The 16,503-nt window shown below is 41.0% G+C and overlaps 2 protein-coding genes across 6 annotated transcripts in view; one reads left to right on the top strand and one right to left on the bottom strand.

The window, feature by feature from the left end:
• Positions 1–15,024, bottom strand: part of LOC102696882 (calcium-transporting ATPase type 2C member 2) — a 34,386-nt gene extending 19,362 nt beyond the window's left edge. Inside the window, exons 1-10 of the mRNA XM_015368108.2 lie at positions 14,723–15,024; positions 13,376–13,489; positions 10,665–10,781; positions 8,076–8,165; positions 6,321–6,356; positions 6,142–6,203; positions 3,202–3,310; positions 1,922–2,071; positions 860–928; positions 539–614 (exon numbers count right to left, since the gene is read on the bottom strand). Coding sequence (XP_015223594.2) covers positions 539–614; positions 860–928; positions 1,922–2,071; positions 3,202–3,310; positions 6,142–6,203; positions 6,321–6,356; positions 8,076–8,165; positions 10,665–10,781; positions 13,376–13,489; positions 14,723–14,812 — 913 coding nt within the window. The 5' untranslated portion in view covers positions 14,813–15,024. The remainder of the gene's footprint in view (positions 1–538; positions 615–859; positions 929–1,921; positions 2,072–3,201; positions 3,311–6,141; positions 6,204–6,320; positions 6,357–8,075; positions 8,166–10,664; positions 10,782–13,375; positions 13,490–14,722) is intronic.
• The window catches only part of plcg2 (phospholipase C, gamma 2), a 96,328-nt gene that overhangs the window by 29,404 nt on the left and 50,421 nt on the right, over positions 1–16,503 (top strand). The window lies entirely within an intron of this gene.

Here is a 16,503-nt window from a genome sequence, read left to right on the forward strand (position 1 = left end):
TATCTAAGTCCTGCATATTAATTGAGTACTTTGATTTGAATCTAGCTGTAATGTACTGTAAGTCCCAGTCTACAGCCTTCCAACTTTTCTTCGTAACCCACTAGTGTTCTTCTAGATCAGTCGCATGAACAGAGGCTTCTTCTGCAGAGAGGAGCAGCTCGTACTAAATATGTTTATAAACTTAAGTGTGCCTGAGAGGACAGCATTGAATTACACCAATAAAGGTGCATTTTCTGCAAGTCTTTCAGCCTCATCTATAGACTGAAATGATCTAATTGCAAACATTAGAAGGCAAAGTTTGAAACACAGCACTGAAATAGACAGAAACTAGAGTTATAAGGCAAATAAAATAATATAGGCTATGAAACACTTGTTTTGATATGAATTATAGCAATATATTGAAAATATGAGAAATATCCTGTTCATTTCAAAGTTACATTAAGAATGCATTTTACATATGGTGCATTGTGCATTTGGTATAAGTAGTAAAAACATACCAAAGGACCACGGATATGCTGAGCAATGAAATTTCACTTACCAATAATTCCAAACGAGAAGATGGACAGCTGTTTTCCAAGTGTGTCCATGTTTTTCTGGAGTGGGGTCTTTGGAGTCTGTGGAGTCACACAATGACATTGAGCCATTATGTCTGACAGGACAATGGAAATGAGACTCATTTGGGGGCTTTGTTTTTACATTTAAGTAAAGTTCATGGAGTATGAGCTGAAGTGCTTTAGGAAGCAGAACATTACAGGATACATGAAGAATTGCTGGCTTTGCTACTTGGCATCTGAATTTCAAGAGGTTGTCTTTTCTGTGCTTGTGTTTAAGGATAAGGATAAGAGAGCAGTGATCTCACCTCCTCCATCTGCATCAGTTTAAACACTTCGCCAAACTGAGATTTCTCTCCGGTGCTAATAACGAGTCCCTAATTAGACAAGACAGAAAGTGCAATCAATATAATAAAAAAATAACTGGCCTTAGATATTTTGTCACTCAAGTGTACTTGTTTAGGATCAAACTGATTATCTTGTCTACAGAATATATTTACTTAAGACAGATTAGCAATGCAACCTGTTTTAAATTAGAAAACAAATCTCACAGATGTCCTTCTTTCAAACCTTTGCCTTATGAGAGAAGGAGCATTCAAAAGTTGTTTTCATTGAGCTATGGGGCATCTGCTGCCAGACTTATCTGGACTTATCATTCAATCCAGGGGATCCCCAAATCCTTAATAATGTTGTACAAAGATATACAAATCAAATCAACAGTATTAATCAGTGGTGTGTTTTATTCCCATAATAGTATTTATCAATTAACCCCACCGAAAAACTTTCAGTGATAATGTCTTTGGTATTAGCATGGTAATTACTAAGCTTCAATCTGCTTTGCTCCTTAAACCATAGGGAGATTCCTCCTGAAAGAATGAATTCAAAAGTTATCCACCAATGGACAAAACTATTCTACAGCCAAAACCCTGAAGCAGCTTGTAAGCATTTTAGAATACTCCATTTTGACGTGCTACATACTATACAGTAAATCAAACTACTGGAAAATAGTCAAAATAGACAAATTATTGACTTTTCATTTATGAATTTAATAGTTAAACATTGTAAAAGATAGCAAATGTGCTAGATTTTGTAGTAGTTCAGAAATATTGTGTACAATTCTACCATAGTTATTCCATATCAGAAGAGGCTAGGTGACAAGACATTTGGATACCAGAAATGCAGAAGTAAACTTTAAACTGTGTTTGTAGGTTTGTATTGTGTCATTGAAGATGAATTTGCTCAAAATAACATGTCTGATTTCTGTAACAAACGAATACAATTTCAGAGGGTGTGTAGTAGATGAGAGTAGATGGCAGATCTCGAGGTGTTCCGGTACGTTTTCAAGAACGCCACACACACGGTGCACTCACCCGGCCCCGACCATGACACACCAGTGTGCCCATGAAAGCGATGTTGGGGAGAGAGGTAGGATCCTCACTCTCCGACAGGGTGCTGTCTGTCTTAATGCAGGGCTCCACCTCCCCTGTAAAATTGGACTCGTCCACGAGGAGATCAATAGCCTAAGGAGACAGCTAGATGTCAACACAGGCCATCCAGTCGTCCATTGCCAAAACAACCTAGCGCCCTGCTTGTCCAGTTTTTAAGGCACTATATTTTGTGAAATCAGACCAATAGATAGAGCAGAGATGACCATCCATGGATTTCCATGGAGTCAGAGAAAAACCTTCTGATCTTTACAGTATCCAAGGTCTAGAGCAGATAAAAACTTCCTCAGCTTAATGGGTCATAGCTGCCATTTGTTCAAGAACCTTACTGTTGATTTAGAGACCATAATATAGCTGCAGGAATGTGGATCTCCAGCAACAATACTGATCACCCCTAGGAGACTTCTCAAGTATTGGGCCAGTAATTGTTTAAGCCCATTTCAGCCTTGATTCTGCTGTGGAGCTCGTGATGCCAGGAGGAAAGAGAGGTTAATAGTCAGCAGATCATGAGGACAGATAAGCTGGGGACTGGCATGCCTTCTCTGTCCTGGGTTTATTTCAGGTTGGGGAACATTCAGTTTGCATGTTATCCCCATGTCTTTGGGATGGTTGGACCAGAAACCAGAAGACACTAGGCCCTCCTGGAATTGAGTGTGACACATCTGGACAAGGTTACGGGCTTCTCTTAATTGTTCCTCTAGGCGTGTGTGCGCTCTGGGGTAGACTTACAGTGACCCCCCTGTAGGGTCAGATGCAAGGGCTTTGGATTATACATGAATTGATGTTTTCTGTTAAGGCAAATACTTTTGCATAGATGCTTGGTTTAAATGGGTTACACCAACAGGTGTGTATACTGGTAAATTCAACTGGGAGTAATATTACCTGGAATGTAACATGGGACTCTGACATTGTTAAAAATTTGCACTCTTAGTTACATTTTTGGCAAGAGAACACGAGGAGTTAACTGCATATCGAATTTTCTCCCCAGTCAAATACACAAATGTCTTAGAAACATCTTATTTTTGTCTTTTATTCCAAGAAGATTGCAACAAAATCCTGAATATCTCATAACTCTTTGGAGAATGGAGAGTGAGGCCCCTGGTCTCATGTTCGCTGTTAACGTCACACACTTCATTTCCTTTCCCAGGCTGACCTTCACTAACACACATGGAGCTCTGACATTACGAAACCTAAGAGTACTGTACCTCAATGAGCCTGACGTCTGCTGGAACCCTGTCGCCAACAGACAAGCACACGAGGTCTCCAGGCACCAGCTCACGAGCCAGCCTTCTCTCCACTGTGCCATCTCGGACACTGTAATCAGAACAAAGCCCTCAGGGGCGGCTCAGCTCTGGAACTGCACAGAACACAACTGACCCACTTCTTTTCAGTTCAGGTTTGGTCGTTGGAGTTGCTACAAAGACACAGATGCCAAATTCCTACAGCACCAATTGTGGTACTCCACAATGCCTGCTTTCGTCATTCTGCTTGGACTCGGGTACTATTACCTAGAAGGAGGATGGGTCAGGAAATTTGGAAACATGATCTATGTTTCAAAGACAGAAAGCAGTCATATTAGGCCAGAGTCTGCAATATTATGATGGGGATGTACAGCCCAGATCCTGAAGGGCCAGTCAGTGTATCTGCAAGCTTTCTGGGTTTCTTTCAAGCTGGGAGAAGGGCTAGGAGTTGTTGAATTAGTCCAGTTAAGCCAATGATCAACAAATGGGCGGCCATTTAGAACTAGAAAACCTTGGCTTATGACCTAAGATGGGGCATTTTTGGCTTTTAATAAGCTAGAATGGACCTCAGGCAACACCCGGTTTTTAGTTTGACTAAATTGAAAATTTAGAAACAAAAGCATGTTTTAGAGGAGTAGAGTAGTGTGATTTTATTATTGTACAATGCATGTTTTTTAAAATGCTGTTGTTTTGGATTTGTTTAGTCTCTCTGATATTATAAAGTAGTAGTTTATCACATGTTGGATTTGTTTTGTTGCGAAGGGTATGAAGCCATTCGTTTCCCAGCTATAAGTGGGCATTGCCACTTTGGAATAATGAATACACTAAATCAATATTTATTCTATAGTCTTTAGTGTGTTTCTTCTTCCTGGAGAATTTCACCTTCATTTCTTCTTCTGAAATACCCTTAGAAGGTAAAAAATGGAGGTAAATAGCACTTCTGTTCCACAACAAACTCCACCCTTTTTAAAGCTCTAAGACTTTGCTTAGACTACAAAGAAGCATGTGGTAAATTTCTTCACCAGGTTTGCAAGTACTTCCCTGTTTAAGAATACAACACAAGTTACCCGTTACAGTACACATCATACATCTTAATAAATCTACTGTGTATTTTCAGTGTAACATATTCATGAAGGCAGTCACTTAGTCTGTTTGCTGTTCATGGAGCATTTTTTACAATTGATGTCATCGTTTTTAAAAAAAGTATGAAATTCAATCCAGAATTCTTGTAATGTTTGACGGATGCACTGTTAAAACAGGCGAAACGTGATGTAAAAAGTTATTTAAGCTACCTTGGACAAATTCTTGCAGATGCTGAACATAAATGTATCATGGAAGTTAAAAAGAGAGGTATGCACATGGATGTATTGAGAAACAAAACAGAAAAGTACTTATTTTAAGTTTCTATCAGTGCTCATACAGTATACTGTATATATCTTAAAGTGGAATAATAATTAATCAAATAGAAACGTGTGTGTCTGCCTCGGTCTAAATGTGTTGATGTGGCTACAGTGCAGCATCTTTAGGTTGCTTGGTTGGCTGGAGAATCTAAGGCACATGCCTCGTTAATTAATGAGGTCAGTCAATTAGTCACTCAGGGGGGCAACTTCCTGTCTTTAAAATAGCTGTTAAGGCAGCTTCATGTAACTTAGCTTCAACTCTGTTTAAGAAAAGACAAAGAGATGAGTCCAATTTGTTTTGTGTCTGGAAGTGTAATGTGTGAGAATTCTGTTTTTTTTGTGGCTTCATACGTTCATCTGCATGTTTTATTTTCTGCATTTTTGTTAATAAAATGCTCCATGATGATGATGTAGCCCCTAAGTTTTTCCTGCACTGACCCACACAGGGGGCAGCATGTCACAGTATCCCCCTATTCACAATCGTAACTCTTTTACGTAACAGCTCCAACCTTTGATTAAAAAAAAAATCAAACATACACATATGTAGAACACAGTGGTCCTAAAACATCCTCACTGTCTTTTCTTCACATGGCCTTTCTAGGTACAGCCATTCTCTGGAACAATGACCATTCTTTAAGCACAGCCTTCAGTGGGCAAAAATATATACTGTACCCTGTTTATCAGTGGTACCAGAATAAGTTTGAGGTTTGCTGCACATCTTCCTGCTTTCACCAAAAGCAAGATAAAACAGAAGGCCTTGTAAAAAAGCATATCTCTTGGAAAGAGAGACTTTCATTACTGGCCTCCACAATTTTTTTTGCAGAAGTAAAATTAGCCACATCGCTTAACCAATGTGATGACAGCAAGGTCACTAGAGCACTTTTGAGCAAATACACAGTGCAACACTAACAGGAACGATGTCACAGTCGTACTCCTACTTAATGTATTTTCAATCTCCAATATCCAACTGTCCAATATCGCACTGAAACACGGTTGGACTTCACTGAAACATGCAGCACTGAAGCACAGATTTATTAGAAAATCTGTCAACTCCAAGACAAAAAATGTCTGTATTATACATCACAGTTCAGTTCTTGATGTATGCAGTCACTGTGGCTATGAATCAAAGCCTAATAACATCAGTTAAACTAGTGAACCACGGTAGTGGGGTTTTAAAAATGATTATACATTACTGCCCATATCCTAACCAGACGCTAAATTTACAAGTCCACCACCAGGTTTCAAGATGTTGGCTTGCATTTAATGCAGAGTGTGACTTTGGAGCTGCTGTATCAGGCATCACACATAACCATGAGAGAAATTCCAAGCAGTCTTCAATTGCACGAAGGTCTGAAGAATGCCATTCCTCCAGCACTTCGAGTCCTTTGGAGATTGGCTCTGCACCACCTGCAAAGTAATTGACTGCATAACGCTAAATAGTTTTGTAGTCCCACTGTGTGCAATATAAAAGAAACATCACAGCGTTCCATTATCGTTTACATACCAGTTACATTCAGGGGGAACCAGCTTGTTCAATTCCTCTAGTGACTTCTCGGAACGGTACTCCTGTATTGAGGCAAAAGTGAAACGGAAAATAAAAACGTTGAGATCAGAATACTGGGGTTAACCCATTCTTGGCATTCGTGCCAGTAGACTGATTGAAAAAATGTGAAAGTTACTTGCCTGTAGAAATGCCACCGTGACCACGATGAGGACAGCCTGTTGTGGGAATAAAACACATTCTTCACTTCACTTGAATGATTTTTAAATTAATGCCCAAAAGTGAAACATGCTGTCTGAAAGAGAACATAAAAGGTGACAGCTTTGCTTGCTGTTAGATTAAAAAAAAATAATTACATCACCTACCAATTATGGGTACATATAACACACCGAAGAGGAATGATTTTGCATATCAGAACTTAACAGATTTTGAATCCCTACAAGATCTTGTATACAGTACCTACAAGATTTTGTATACCTACAAGAGATTCACGTCACTCCTGGGATGTAGTTTCATGGGGCATTTTCAGTGGACACAAGTGTGGGGTGCCACATGAAATCCTTAAACACAAAAAAGCTCTTTTCTAGAATGAAAGGCATGGTTTTCCATCTTCTAAAGTCACAGGAAATTAGTGAAAACATTAGTTTGTTGTCTGAGAGTAATACAAGAAAACGCAGTTCCTATAATCCACACTTATCCAACCCAATTTTCTAGGTTTTCATTTGTAATTACTTTTCACAATGTCTGAGCATTTCTTTTTCACTTGGAAGTTGTGCTTTACAATGTGTAAAGAAAGGTAAAATAAACTCAAATATCATGTGACTTGATTTTAGACCTCAAAATGTGTTACATCGGAAAGGGTGTGTAAACCTTTAATAGGCCCTGCATGTATGGGAGACTCTTGAGAGACATGAGTAAAGAGGCTAGTTTGTGTCAAGGCCAGCTGTGACTGGGATATTCAAGTGGAGGCAGTGAGGCTGTGTGGGCTTCAGCTAGAGTATTGTGCAGCACCAAGCCTGGTGACTCGCTAGGTGCCTGTGGGCTCACTGCGTCATTCATCGAATCACTGCAAACTGTCAACCTCACAGTGTGAGAAATAGCCGATGCCCTGACAGTGTGTCCTTTAAAGGAAGGCGTGCACATTCCCCATCCTTCCCTTGGTAGTTACTGTACTCAGTTAATATGCAAAATTAGGATATTTAAATTCATGTTAACTCCTGCCTTTTCATTTACATGACAGTAAGCTGCACAAACACTTTCTATTTCTGAAGAAAACCGTTTAAAATTCCACCTTTTAATTTTTTCTCACACTCCCAGTGTAGTGCTGGAACATGAAATCTAGAGATAATTGCTTTTCCTAAAGCATGTCACAAACTTGCATTCCACTGCCAGTGACTACAGCTCCCATGTTAGAATTATAAAGCATGTTCTGAGAACTGCAAGCCTGCAGGTCCCTGGGAAGTCACAGGAATCGCTCTTTCAAAACAGAGTCAAAGGAACCCTGACTGTTCACTCTGAACCTCCTCCTGCAGTGCTCAGCCAATTTGTGTACCAGAACTTCCACTCTGTCGCCCCAGTTTGATGAGGGGGGATGCTGTGTTGTAGAAATGGGCATGATTCCAGGAATGTTTTAAACCAAGGCTGTATCCAAGATCCTAAAGTCCTTATCACAAGTGTGCAAATCCCAATCCGGCACCTCAATTGTGTCAGCATCCACTGAATACCATCTAGCACAGCTTAGGTATTGCTGTGGCCATCCAAGACCTGGCCTTACAGATTTGGAATACAGTATGTGGTTTGTACTGTGGCCATCAGCTGACCTTTAGCTTGGACTGAAAGATAATTTACATTTTATTAGTTGCCTTTGTGAAATACAGAACATCTTTTATGCTGCTTTTGATATGCGCACACAAACACAAATGCATTATCTACCTTACCACAGCTATGCTGACAGCATCTTCGTACTCCCTGGTAATGATGCTAACTCCAGCAGAGCCCAGCAACAGGAGAATCAGAGGGTTCTTAAACTACAGATAGAAAAAGCACAGTGAGTCACAGGGGAAAACAGGCCACTCAGTCTGACAGGATAATATTTCCTATTGTATAAAGCCTTCTTTCAAAACTGAAATGAAACAAATGTGTTGCTATAATCTGGGGCTAATGCAGTGGGTGTGACTCTTTCTGTGTGGATCATTTACTATTTTGTAGATCTTTTTTGTTGAGCCAACCCCTTTTGTTCTCTACTCTGAATGTTTCAATTTGAAAGTAAGAACAGAGCAAGAGCAAACCAAGCTTTTAATCCCACAACGTACCAGAAGTCGGAATGCATACATTAAGTTGTCAAGTAATGCTAAAACTAAAAAATCCAAAAATATCATAAAAATCTATTCCTGTCATGCAACTAAAGATTACAGTTTATTTATAGGTCTTTAGCAATGTTGATGCTACTGTTGTCACAGCTGTGCGTTGGTATTGCTGCTTCACACAGACTGTCACAGACTGCTACATTCTTTAGCAGATTTGTTAATAGGTGATGTTTGTGTCAGTGAAGTAGGTGTGTAATGCTTCTGGATATGAAATGCTTCCAACTTCTGCTTTGAATGAACAATGATTTTGGAGTGTGCTTTAATTATCCTTGTGTTAGGCTTGTCCCGGTTGCTGCTCTGTGGGCAAGGCAGCATTGGCTTGGCAGGTGGCCTCTACTCCACCCACCTGTCACTCATTGTCAGTTGCCATGGACACGAAATGACAGGAGACCCAGATCACCTGGAGGCAAGTACCATCCCACCTGTCCAGGTGATTCAGGGATATTTAAGGGCTCAGACTGTGCCTGTGGCTCTGATATTGTGTTTGTACTCTGAGCTCATCCTTGTTACCCCTAGCTTTGCCTTTGCCTTTGCCTTTTTCCTGTTTCCCTATTATTGCCTCTCTTGGATTCCTGACCTGTACTTTGTTTTACGGCTTTGTCCCTGGATGCCCCTTTGACTTGTGCTCTACAGCTTTTACTTATTCAGAACCTGCTTGTCTTCACTACATTGTCTCCTGGATGTGCCTGTCTGTTCTATCGTGTTTCCTGGAGCTGACCCTCGCTTGCTTTGACCAAGCCTCTTGGATCTCCCCTCAGTGCTTTAGACCGTGTTTGTGTCTCAAATGCTCCACCGTGGACCTGGATGTGCAGCTCTGCTGCCTCATGAGACCCTATCTGACCGCAGCACCACGTCTGCCTGTGTGCACGGCTCACTCCGCTGGCCTGTCAGCAAGCAGCCTGCAGCTCGTCTCCAGTGTGCGCACTCCCTGCTCAGCCCAGTAACTGTAAACGCACAGCCCTGCCCAGCTGTTCCCTGTCAGTTCACTGCCTGCAGTTTTCCCCTGGCTCTCATCTGTCTCTCGCCCAGCAAGCCAGGTCTTCTAATCACCTGCTGCTCGTCCCACCGAGCAGTGAGATCGCCACACGTTGGCTTTAAGAAACCTGTCCAGGAGCCTTTTATACTTGATCAATTAATTCACTCCGGGCAAAAAATGTTTCAATAGTGTTTAATATACCACCATATTATTTATAGATATAACTTCTTGTGTATGTTACAGTATCAAATACACCATTTAGAGCTAAAACCTTAGGAAATATTAATTTACTATGGGGAGGTAAATCACAGCTGCAGTTTTAAAAATTGTAAATATCGTTTTCATAAAGCTTCATCAGTACTGGAAAAAAGACAACCACAGTAATCTAGATCCGTCATTTTCAGGAATTAAAGCCTTCAATATTACTGTGTTCCTGGAACTATTGTCTACTACCACGTACAGTTTGAAGACATGTTTCTGGTTTATCAGGTTTTGAAATGACAACATGAAACCCTTTCCTTTGTTATTTTTTTTCTCATTCTTTTAGTGTATTGCAACCTACTCAATTGTTCAGTTCTGTTCCAGATTTGATTTTTCAAGCTTACATACAAAGCAGTGTCTGGTTATTTTTTATGGCATGGATATCATTTATTAAATTCTATTTTTACCTCAGCATGCACAGTGTCGGTTAATGTTCAGTGATTTTTCATCTTCCTATTCACCATGGAATTAATGCCTGATTTTTCCCTATAATGGTATTTTAGACAAAGATACATACTGGTATGCAATCTTAGAAAACTATATTCAGTGCATTCTTTTTGGATGCCTGCAAATCACCTTTGAATAAATACACCTGATTTTTAAGTCACTTAGCAGAACAGAGAGTTTCATTCAAAATACAAATCTGTACAATAGTCCTTGTCAGGATTTGACAATATCATCCCAAAATATTCACAAGTGTCAGCTTCAATGAAATATCTTTGTCCATTTTATTTTATGAATTACACTGTTTACATTTCAGTGTTTCAGGCTGACAAGTAAGGGAAATTAATTCATATCATAAATATCTCGACTGATCAACTAAATCCTCATCTTCTGCCATGTTCTTCTTCTGTTTCTAGTGTGCTATTGTTTTTATACTTGCAGATACAGTGGTCTGTTTCAAAGTTTCCAGAAACACGCACCTGGCTCAGGTATTTCATCCAAACTGGCATCTTGCTCTCCCCATTGAATTCATTCCAGCCATAGTGCTGTCTCCTCTGAAGAACACAGGACTCGGACAGACCTTTTTCTATATCCACCTGAAAAGACACAGTCAGAGCTTGAGCATAGAGCAGGACATTTTACCATTTGTACCTCTTGATTTTGTTTTCGCTTGTCTCTTTTCTGCAAAGAGGCTTACATGGGCTAGCTCATAATGCATGAGGCTGTTGTGGGAAATTCTTCATCAGAGGAGCAGGACACAGTCTTGTGCAGATTCAGTTTTATTGAGCTCAATAAATCTGACAATGCGCACGGGTCTGCCCCACAGAACAAACAAACTGCAAAGGTTTTCCAGCTCTTATATACAGTCAGAAGAAAGTTTGTTTCACAATCTGAGTGCTTGTCCTGTTCTTTGATATGTAATTACTTCTTGTCCTACTCTGTCTTGCTCTAGGTTCTGTCCTTCAATATTCAGCAGACATTGGTCTGTTTTACCCTGTTTGTGGGTGTTGTTCCTGTCTTTTATTATGTAGCGTTAAGCCACTGGAGCTGCTAAAGCAAGTCAGCTTTATGGCATCTTAGTGGAACTTTTGTTTGAGGCTAAATTAACACACCCCATCAACACCTCTCCCAATGCGCTTGTGATGATACCGTGATGCTGGATAAGTGAGATACATACATGTCCCACTTCATTGCCGACTTCTCTGCTCATGGCCAGAGCACTGTTCACATTTCCTGGGCTGATGCCATTGAAACCATGAGTTACCGTGCCCTGTTTCCTCCAGTCACTTCTGCTGTGTTTGCTAAGGGAGGGTGGATCCACACCGGATTTAATCCAATCCAAAGGAGGCATTGCATTCAAAGTTTCATTAATGCTCCAGAAAAAGGAAACATTTTCTATAATCTTTTCGGAAACTATCTTTCTAGGAAGTCAGGTTTCTCATTGTTCTATCCCTCTTATTACATTGACAGTCTGGAAATGGCACTTGTAATTTTACTCCCTGGCCTTCACTGTTTCAGTCAATGTATATTCATTTTTGTAACACCTCATGTTAAGCATGATAGAGTACTTAACATAGTCAGGAGGCACACAGTATTTAAGGGGCAGCATGAAATTGTGGTGAGGACTCTGGACAGGATGGTCATGGGTTCACATCTCAGGTGGGACACTGCTGTTATACCCTTGAGTAATGTTCCTCACTTACACACAGAACAGTAGCCCTGCTGTATAAATGAGTTCACAGGTCATCGCTGTAAATGAGAATTTGTTCTCAGTTGATTTACTTGATGAAATAAAGGATTTTAAAAATACAGAACAGAGTACTGGAGGAAACCAATAATAACATTAATTTAGGTTATAATTAAAAAGTAATACAAAAAGTGGTCAGAACACAAGCATTAGATATCACAATTACCACAGATGATACTTTTTTGAGAGATGTGCAATTCACAATTCTATGCAACACCTTCTTGGAAACGTACAAAATTGTAAGACATTTTAAAAATAGTGACACAATTTCTACTCCCCATCATGTTAAAACATGAGGGCTATGTTTCATTAGATCCACACCAGAGTACCATTTTCCAGAAGATGGTCAGATACATGTAAATTAATTTGTTACTGTGTAGTACAGTATTATCTGTATTCAACCACAGCTCTGATAACTAGCAGTAAAGGAGCTCCCTATCAGAGAAATGATAAGAGTTCTTTGTAATTACTAGCTGGTTTTAAAACATGCCTCTGCTCTGCTTCCGCCAGCCTGTCTCCCTGTGGTGTAATTCAATCCTGCAGAGGTTCTGTCAAGTCTGTCCAAGTCTGAATCATTCCAGGACCAACAAAGATGTTTCCACACCAAGAAACAAGCAAGATTACCTTGCCGCCCCTTTCTGGTTTTTAATATGAATTCCACCCTAAATAAACTAAACACGTGAAGTTTTACCAATGATCAGTGAGATCCCTGTTTATCTAGCTGAACACTGCAGCAAGATACAGCTCAGTAATGGAGACACAGGGCACAAGGCAGGGCTAAGAGCACTTCTGACTGTTTTCCCTCTGAAAGGAATATCAGTCCGTTGCAGGGCCACAGAGCAAAGGGACGACTGAGAGTAACCCTCAAACCCAGCCAGCATGTATTTAAAGGTGGAAGGAACCTGAAAGACCTGGTGAAGCCTCACTGACGCACAGGGAGAACGAGCAAGCTCCACAGAGACAGATACCCAGGGCTGTGGAGCAGTGACGCAGCAGTGCTAACCACCCCTGCCCTGCACCTGGGCCATCCCAGCATATGAAGCTGTAGCTTTGCTCCCCAGGACAGAACCTCAGTCTGCATCATCACAACCTTGTTGTATGGTGTGACGTGGCAGTGAACCACACCAGCGACGTTGGTACATCGTGCTTTTAAAACTGGTCGACCTCGTGCATTATTAAAGGTGTTCATTTCAATGAAAGCACTTACTACTTACTGCTGAAAAGGCCTTGAATGCTGCTGCAAAGTGAGGGCGAAACATCACAGGTCACAGGGCAATCAGATAAACTGTAACAATGGTGGATGCGGACCACTATGTACCCAGGCCATCTGCACATTAAGGGCACAGCAAAGGAGCTTTATAATCTGTCCGTCAGTAGCTCTCGTGCGTCCCATTTGTACTCTCCTGCAGTTTTGCCTTTTCACTCTCGTGTTATTTAGCATACCTGCAAATCCTTGGCCAGCTTCCCCGCGTCGCTGAGGCTGGCATCTTTCACAGAGACGGTGCAGAAGGAATCCTCTTTTCCAGACACGCACAGCTTAAAGGCATCTCCATTCTCCTTGCGATTGGAAGAAGAACGCAAGCGTGTCAGAAGGGCAATAAGGTTAACGTTGCAGTCTATGCACCAGACATCTGCGTCTTGTCTTGCTCGTCGCCTCATCGTTGGGCCGATTGTACTGATGATACAGCAAAAACTTTCTGATTCATCAAAGCATCCTTACACTATTCAGTATTTTCAATGAATTCATATATATATTATTGTTTATAGATTTTATACATATTATTCATATATTATATATGTTATTGATGAGACATTATTTATATCTCATCAACGGGTATAATTGATGGTTGTTTGAGATGCATGGTACAATTACTATCAGTATGTCAAAAACGGATTTCATCCATCAATCCATTTTTAACCATTTTATCCAATACAGAGCAGCAGGGGAGCTGGAGCCTAGCCTGGCAAGCAATGCGCACAAGGCAATGCATCAGGACATATCCTGTCCTGCGTGGGACACCTACAGTATCCATTTCAGGGCACAAACACACTCACACCAGGGCCAATCTTCCCAGGAGCCAATTAACCTACTGGTATGGTTTTGGACAGTAGGGGAAACTGGAGCACCTGGAAGAAACCCACACAAACACAGGGGAGATCATACAAACTCCACACACACAACACCCCAGGGCCCCAGCACTGCCAGACAGCAATAACTGCATTCATCTCATTCAAGTTTCAAGCTCTGTAGAAATAAGGTTCAGTCTTGAAAAGAAGGTTAAGTCCAAGGCATACAGTATACTGTAGCTAAATCATGCGTGTTCTGCAGAAGTTTATGACCATAGCATTGCAAGACACTTGGAAACTGAAAATGATACAGCAGATCTGAAGAAAAAAATATTCGTATACAATTCACATAGTTCTTCCACTTTCATTTCCCGTCTGTGAAATGATGTCTCTGTACAATTGATTGATTAATGTAAAATCTAACAATGCAGGGTACACACTGAGGCTGAAACAATTTAACCCGTTTGCTTAAACGTTATTTCGTATTTTTATTAAGTCTGTTAATAGGGATTTGAGTTGAACATACAGTACGTTCAGTGTTAATTTCCTTGTTCACACGTCTTGTAGAAGTGCAACTTCCTCGCCGTGTTGAAGGTTTCCTCCACTGTGGTTACTCAGTTTTAATACAGCACAAGCTATTCGGTAGTAACAACAAGCTAATCAAATATTAACATTTGTATAGGGTCGCGCTAGGCGACGGTGCACCAGTCTTGATCGTCTTACCGTCTGCTCTGTCGCCTCTTGGCTGAGCCGTTTGTACTTATGATGCGGTAAAAACATCTGAAACTTTCCGAAGAAATTATTCCAGGTCATGCTGCACCCTGTTGCTGGTGTTACAGTAGTCAGTTAACTGTGGTAAATGCAGCGCATTCAGTATATCTGGAAGATGCTGTACTCCAGGTGAGACTCCGGTAATGTAGTGCCAGACGCCCATTAAATCTTACCTGTAAGAACCGGAGCTAAGATTCAGCCCACGGAGGCGGCGCTACTTCATAGCTTTAGGCAATATGTTATCTCATTTCTACGGTTTGTTACGAACCGAATGTCCGGTTTCTTCATTTGTTTTCGAAATAACAAAATAATGGGAATACAATTAGTACAAGTGGATGATGATGATTATAATGTTTGTCTGTGGTGAAACTTTATAATGATAATTCTTGCGTCCACACGCACTTTGCACCACTAGAGATATCAATATACTTTACATAAGAGAGAGACCCACCTGCGTGTGACACACCGCAATAGTCCTGCATCAGCAGCCCCACTGCACAGCAGATCTGGAGCGGAGCGGAGAAAAGTCTTTAATTCCAGTTAAAATAAGGAAGAACTTTAGGAAATGTTCGTGTTTGTTCCACTTCTTCAATCGCATATTTTAGAAAGTTTTTTGTGCGTGTGTATAATAACTGACATTACTGCCATCTACTGTACAGTAATTGCTAAAATCACGTAAATGCTCATCTCCCCCAATCACGAACAATTATACGGTATCAACAATAGTTGTAATAATTGTAGGACACACCCGTCAATACTTACTTTGAATATTTAATTAAACGAATTTTAACGGATGTGTTTAATTCATTTTAAATGACAAAACGAGGTTGTGCATTCTGCTGTTCAACTATAAAAGGCATACACTTGTAAACACCCACTTATTTAAACAGCACTGGATTTGGGTATTTGGCAGCGAACATTTTTTCTTTGAAATGGTGCGCCCCCTAGTGACGTGCCAAGGGCGCTTCGCTACCACTGCACCTCACACGTCTGTGAATTCATGTTCTATCCGCTTCATCCAACACAGCCTATCCCGGCAGGCAACGGGCGCAAGGCGGGACACCTATCCCGACAAGCAACGGGCGCAAGGCGGGGCACACCTGGAGGTGTGCTCCGTCACAAGACACACATGCACACGCACACCATGGCTAATTTCCCCAGAAGCCAATTAACCTACCGGCGTGTTTTTGGACCGTGGGAAACCCACGCGAACACGGAGAGGACATACAAACCCCACACATACAGCACATCCAGGGTTTAAATGTGTGTGATCTGTGGTGTTTCAGCAGTACTGCCCTGTCCTCAGGCTGGCTGCTGTTGGTCTGGCACAGGGCAGTGAGCTTCAGGACCAGCTAGCTGACACGACTCTTCTCTCGCCTCAGCAGGAGTTTGGTTTATACTGGTTTTTAACCCATATTTAGCGAATATTTTACTGCTCTCTTCTCTGTGTTGAGTAGCAGAGGGGACTAGGCTAATGTATCCCTGGTTTTACGGATTACATCGACTGCTGAAAGTATCGGGATATTTATTTTAAAATGTGCCAAATTTGCATCAAGGGAAAAGGGTTTCACTACCGAAGACATTTGCTGTATATAAATGATGGAGTGAGTTGAGTAAATGACCACAAGAGAGCGCTATAACTTTAAAAACAAGAACTTCCTTACCAAAAAATCAATCTCTCACCTGGAGCGGTTTGGAGTTGCGTGATTTTGGCAGTACTGGATAAAAACAGA

This window comes from Lepisosteus oculatus, chromosome 20 (assembly GCF_040954835.1).
Source record: "Lepisosteus oculatus isolate fLepOcu1 chromosome 20, fLepOcu1.hap2, whole genome shotgun sequence".
Classification (NCBI taxonomy): domain Eukaryota; kingdom Metazoa; phylum Chordata; class Actinopteri; order Semionotiformes; family Lepisosteidae; genus Lepisosteus; species Lepisosteus oculatus.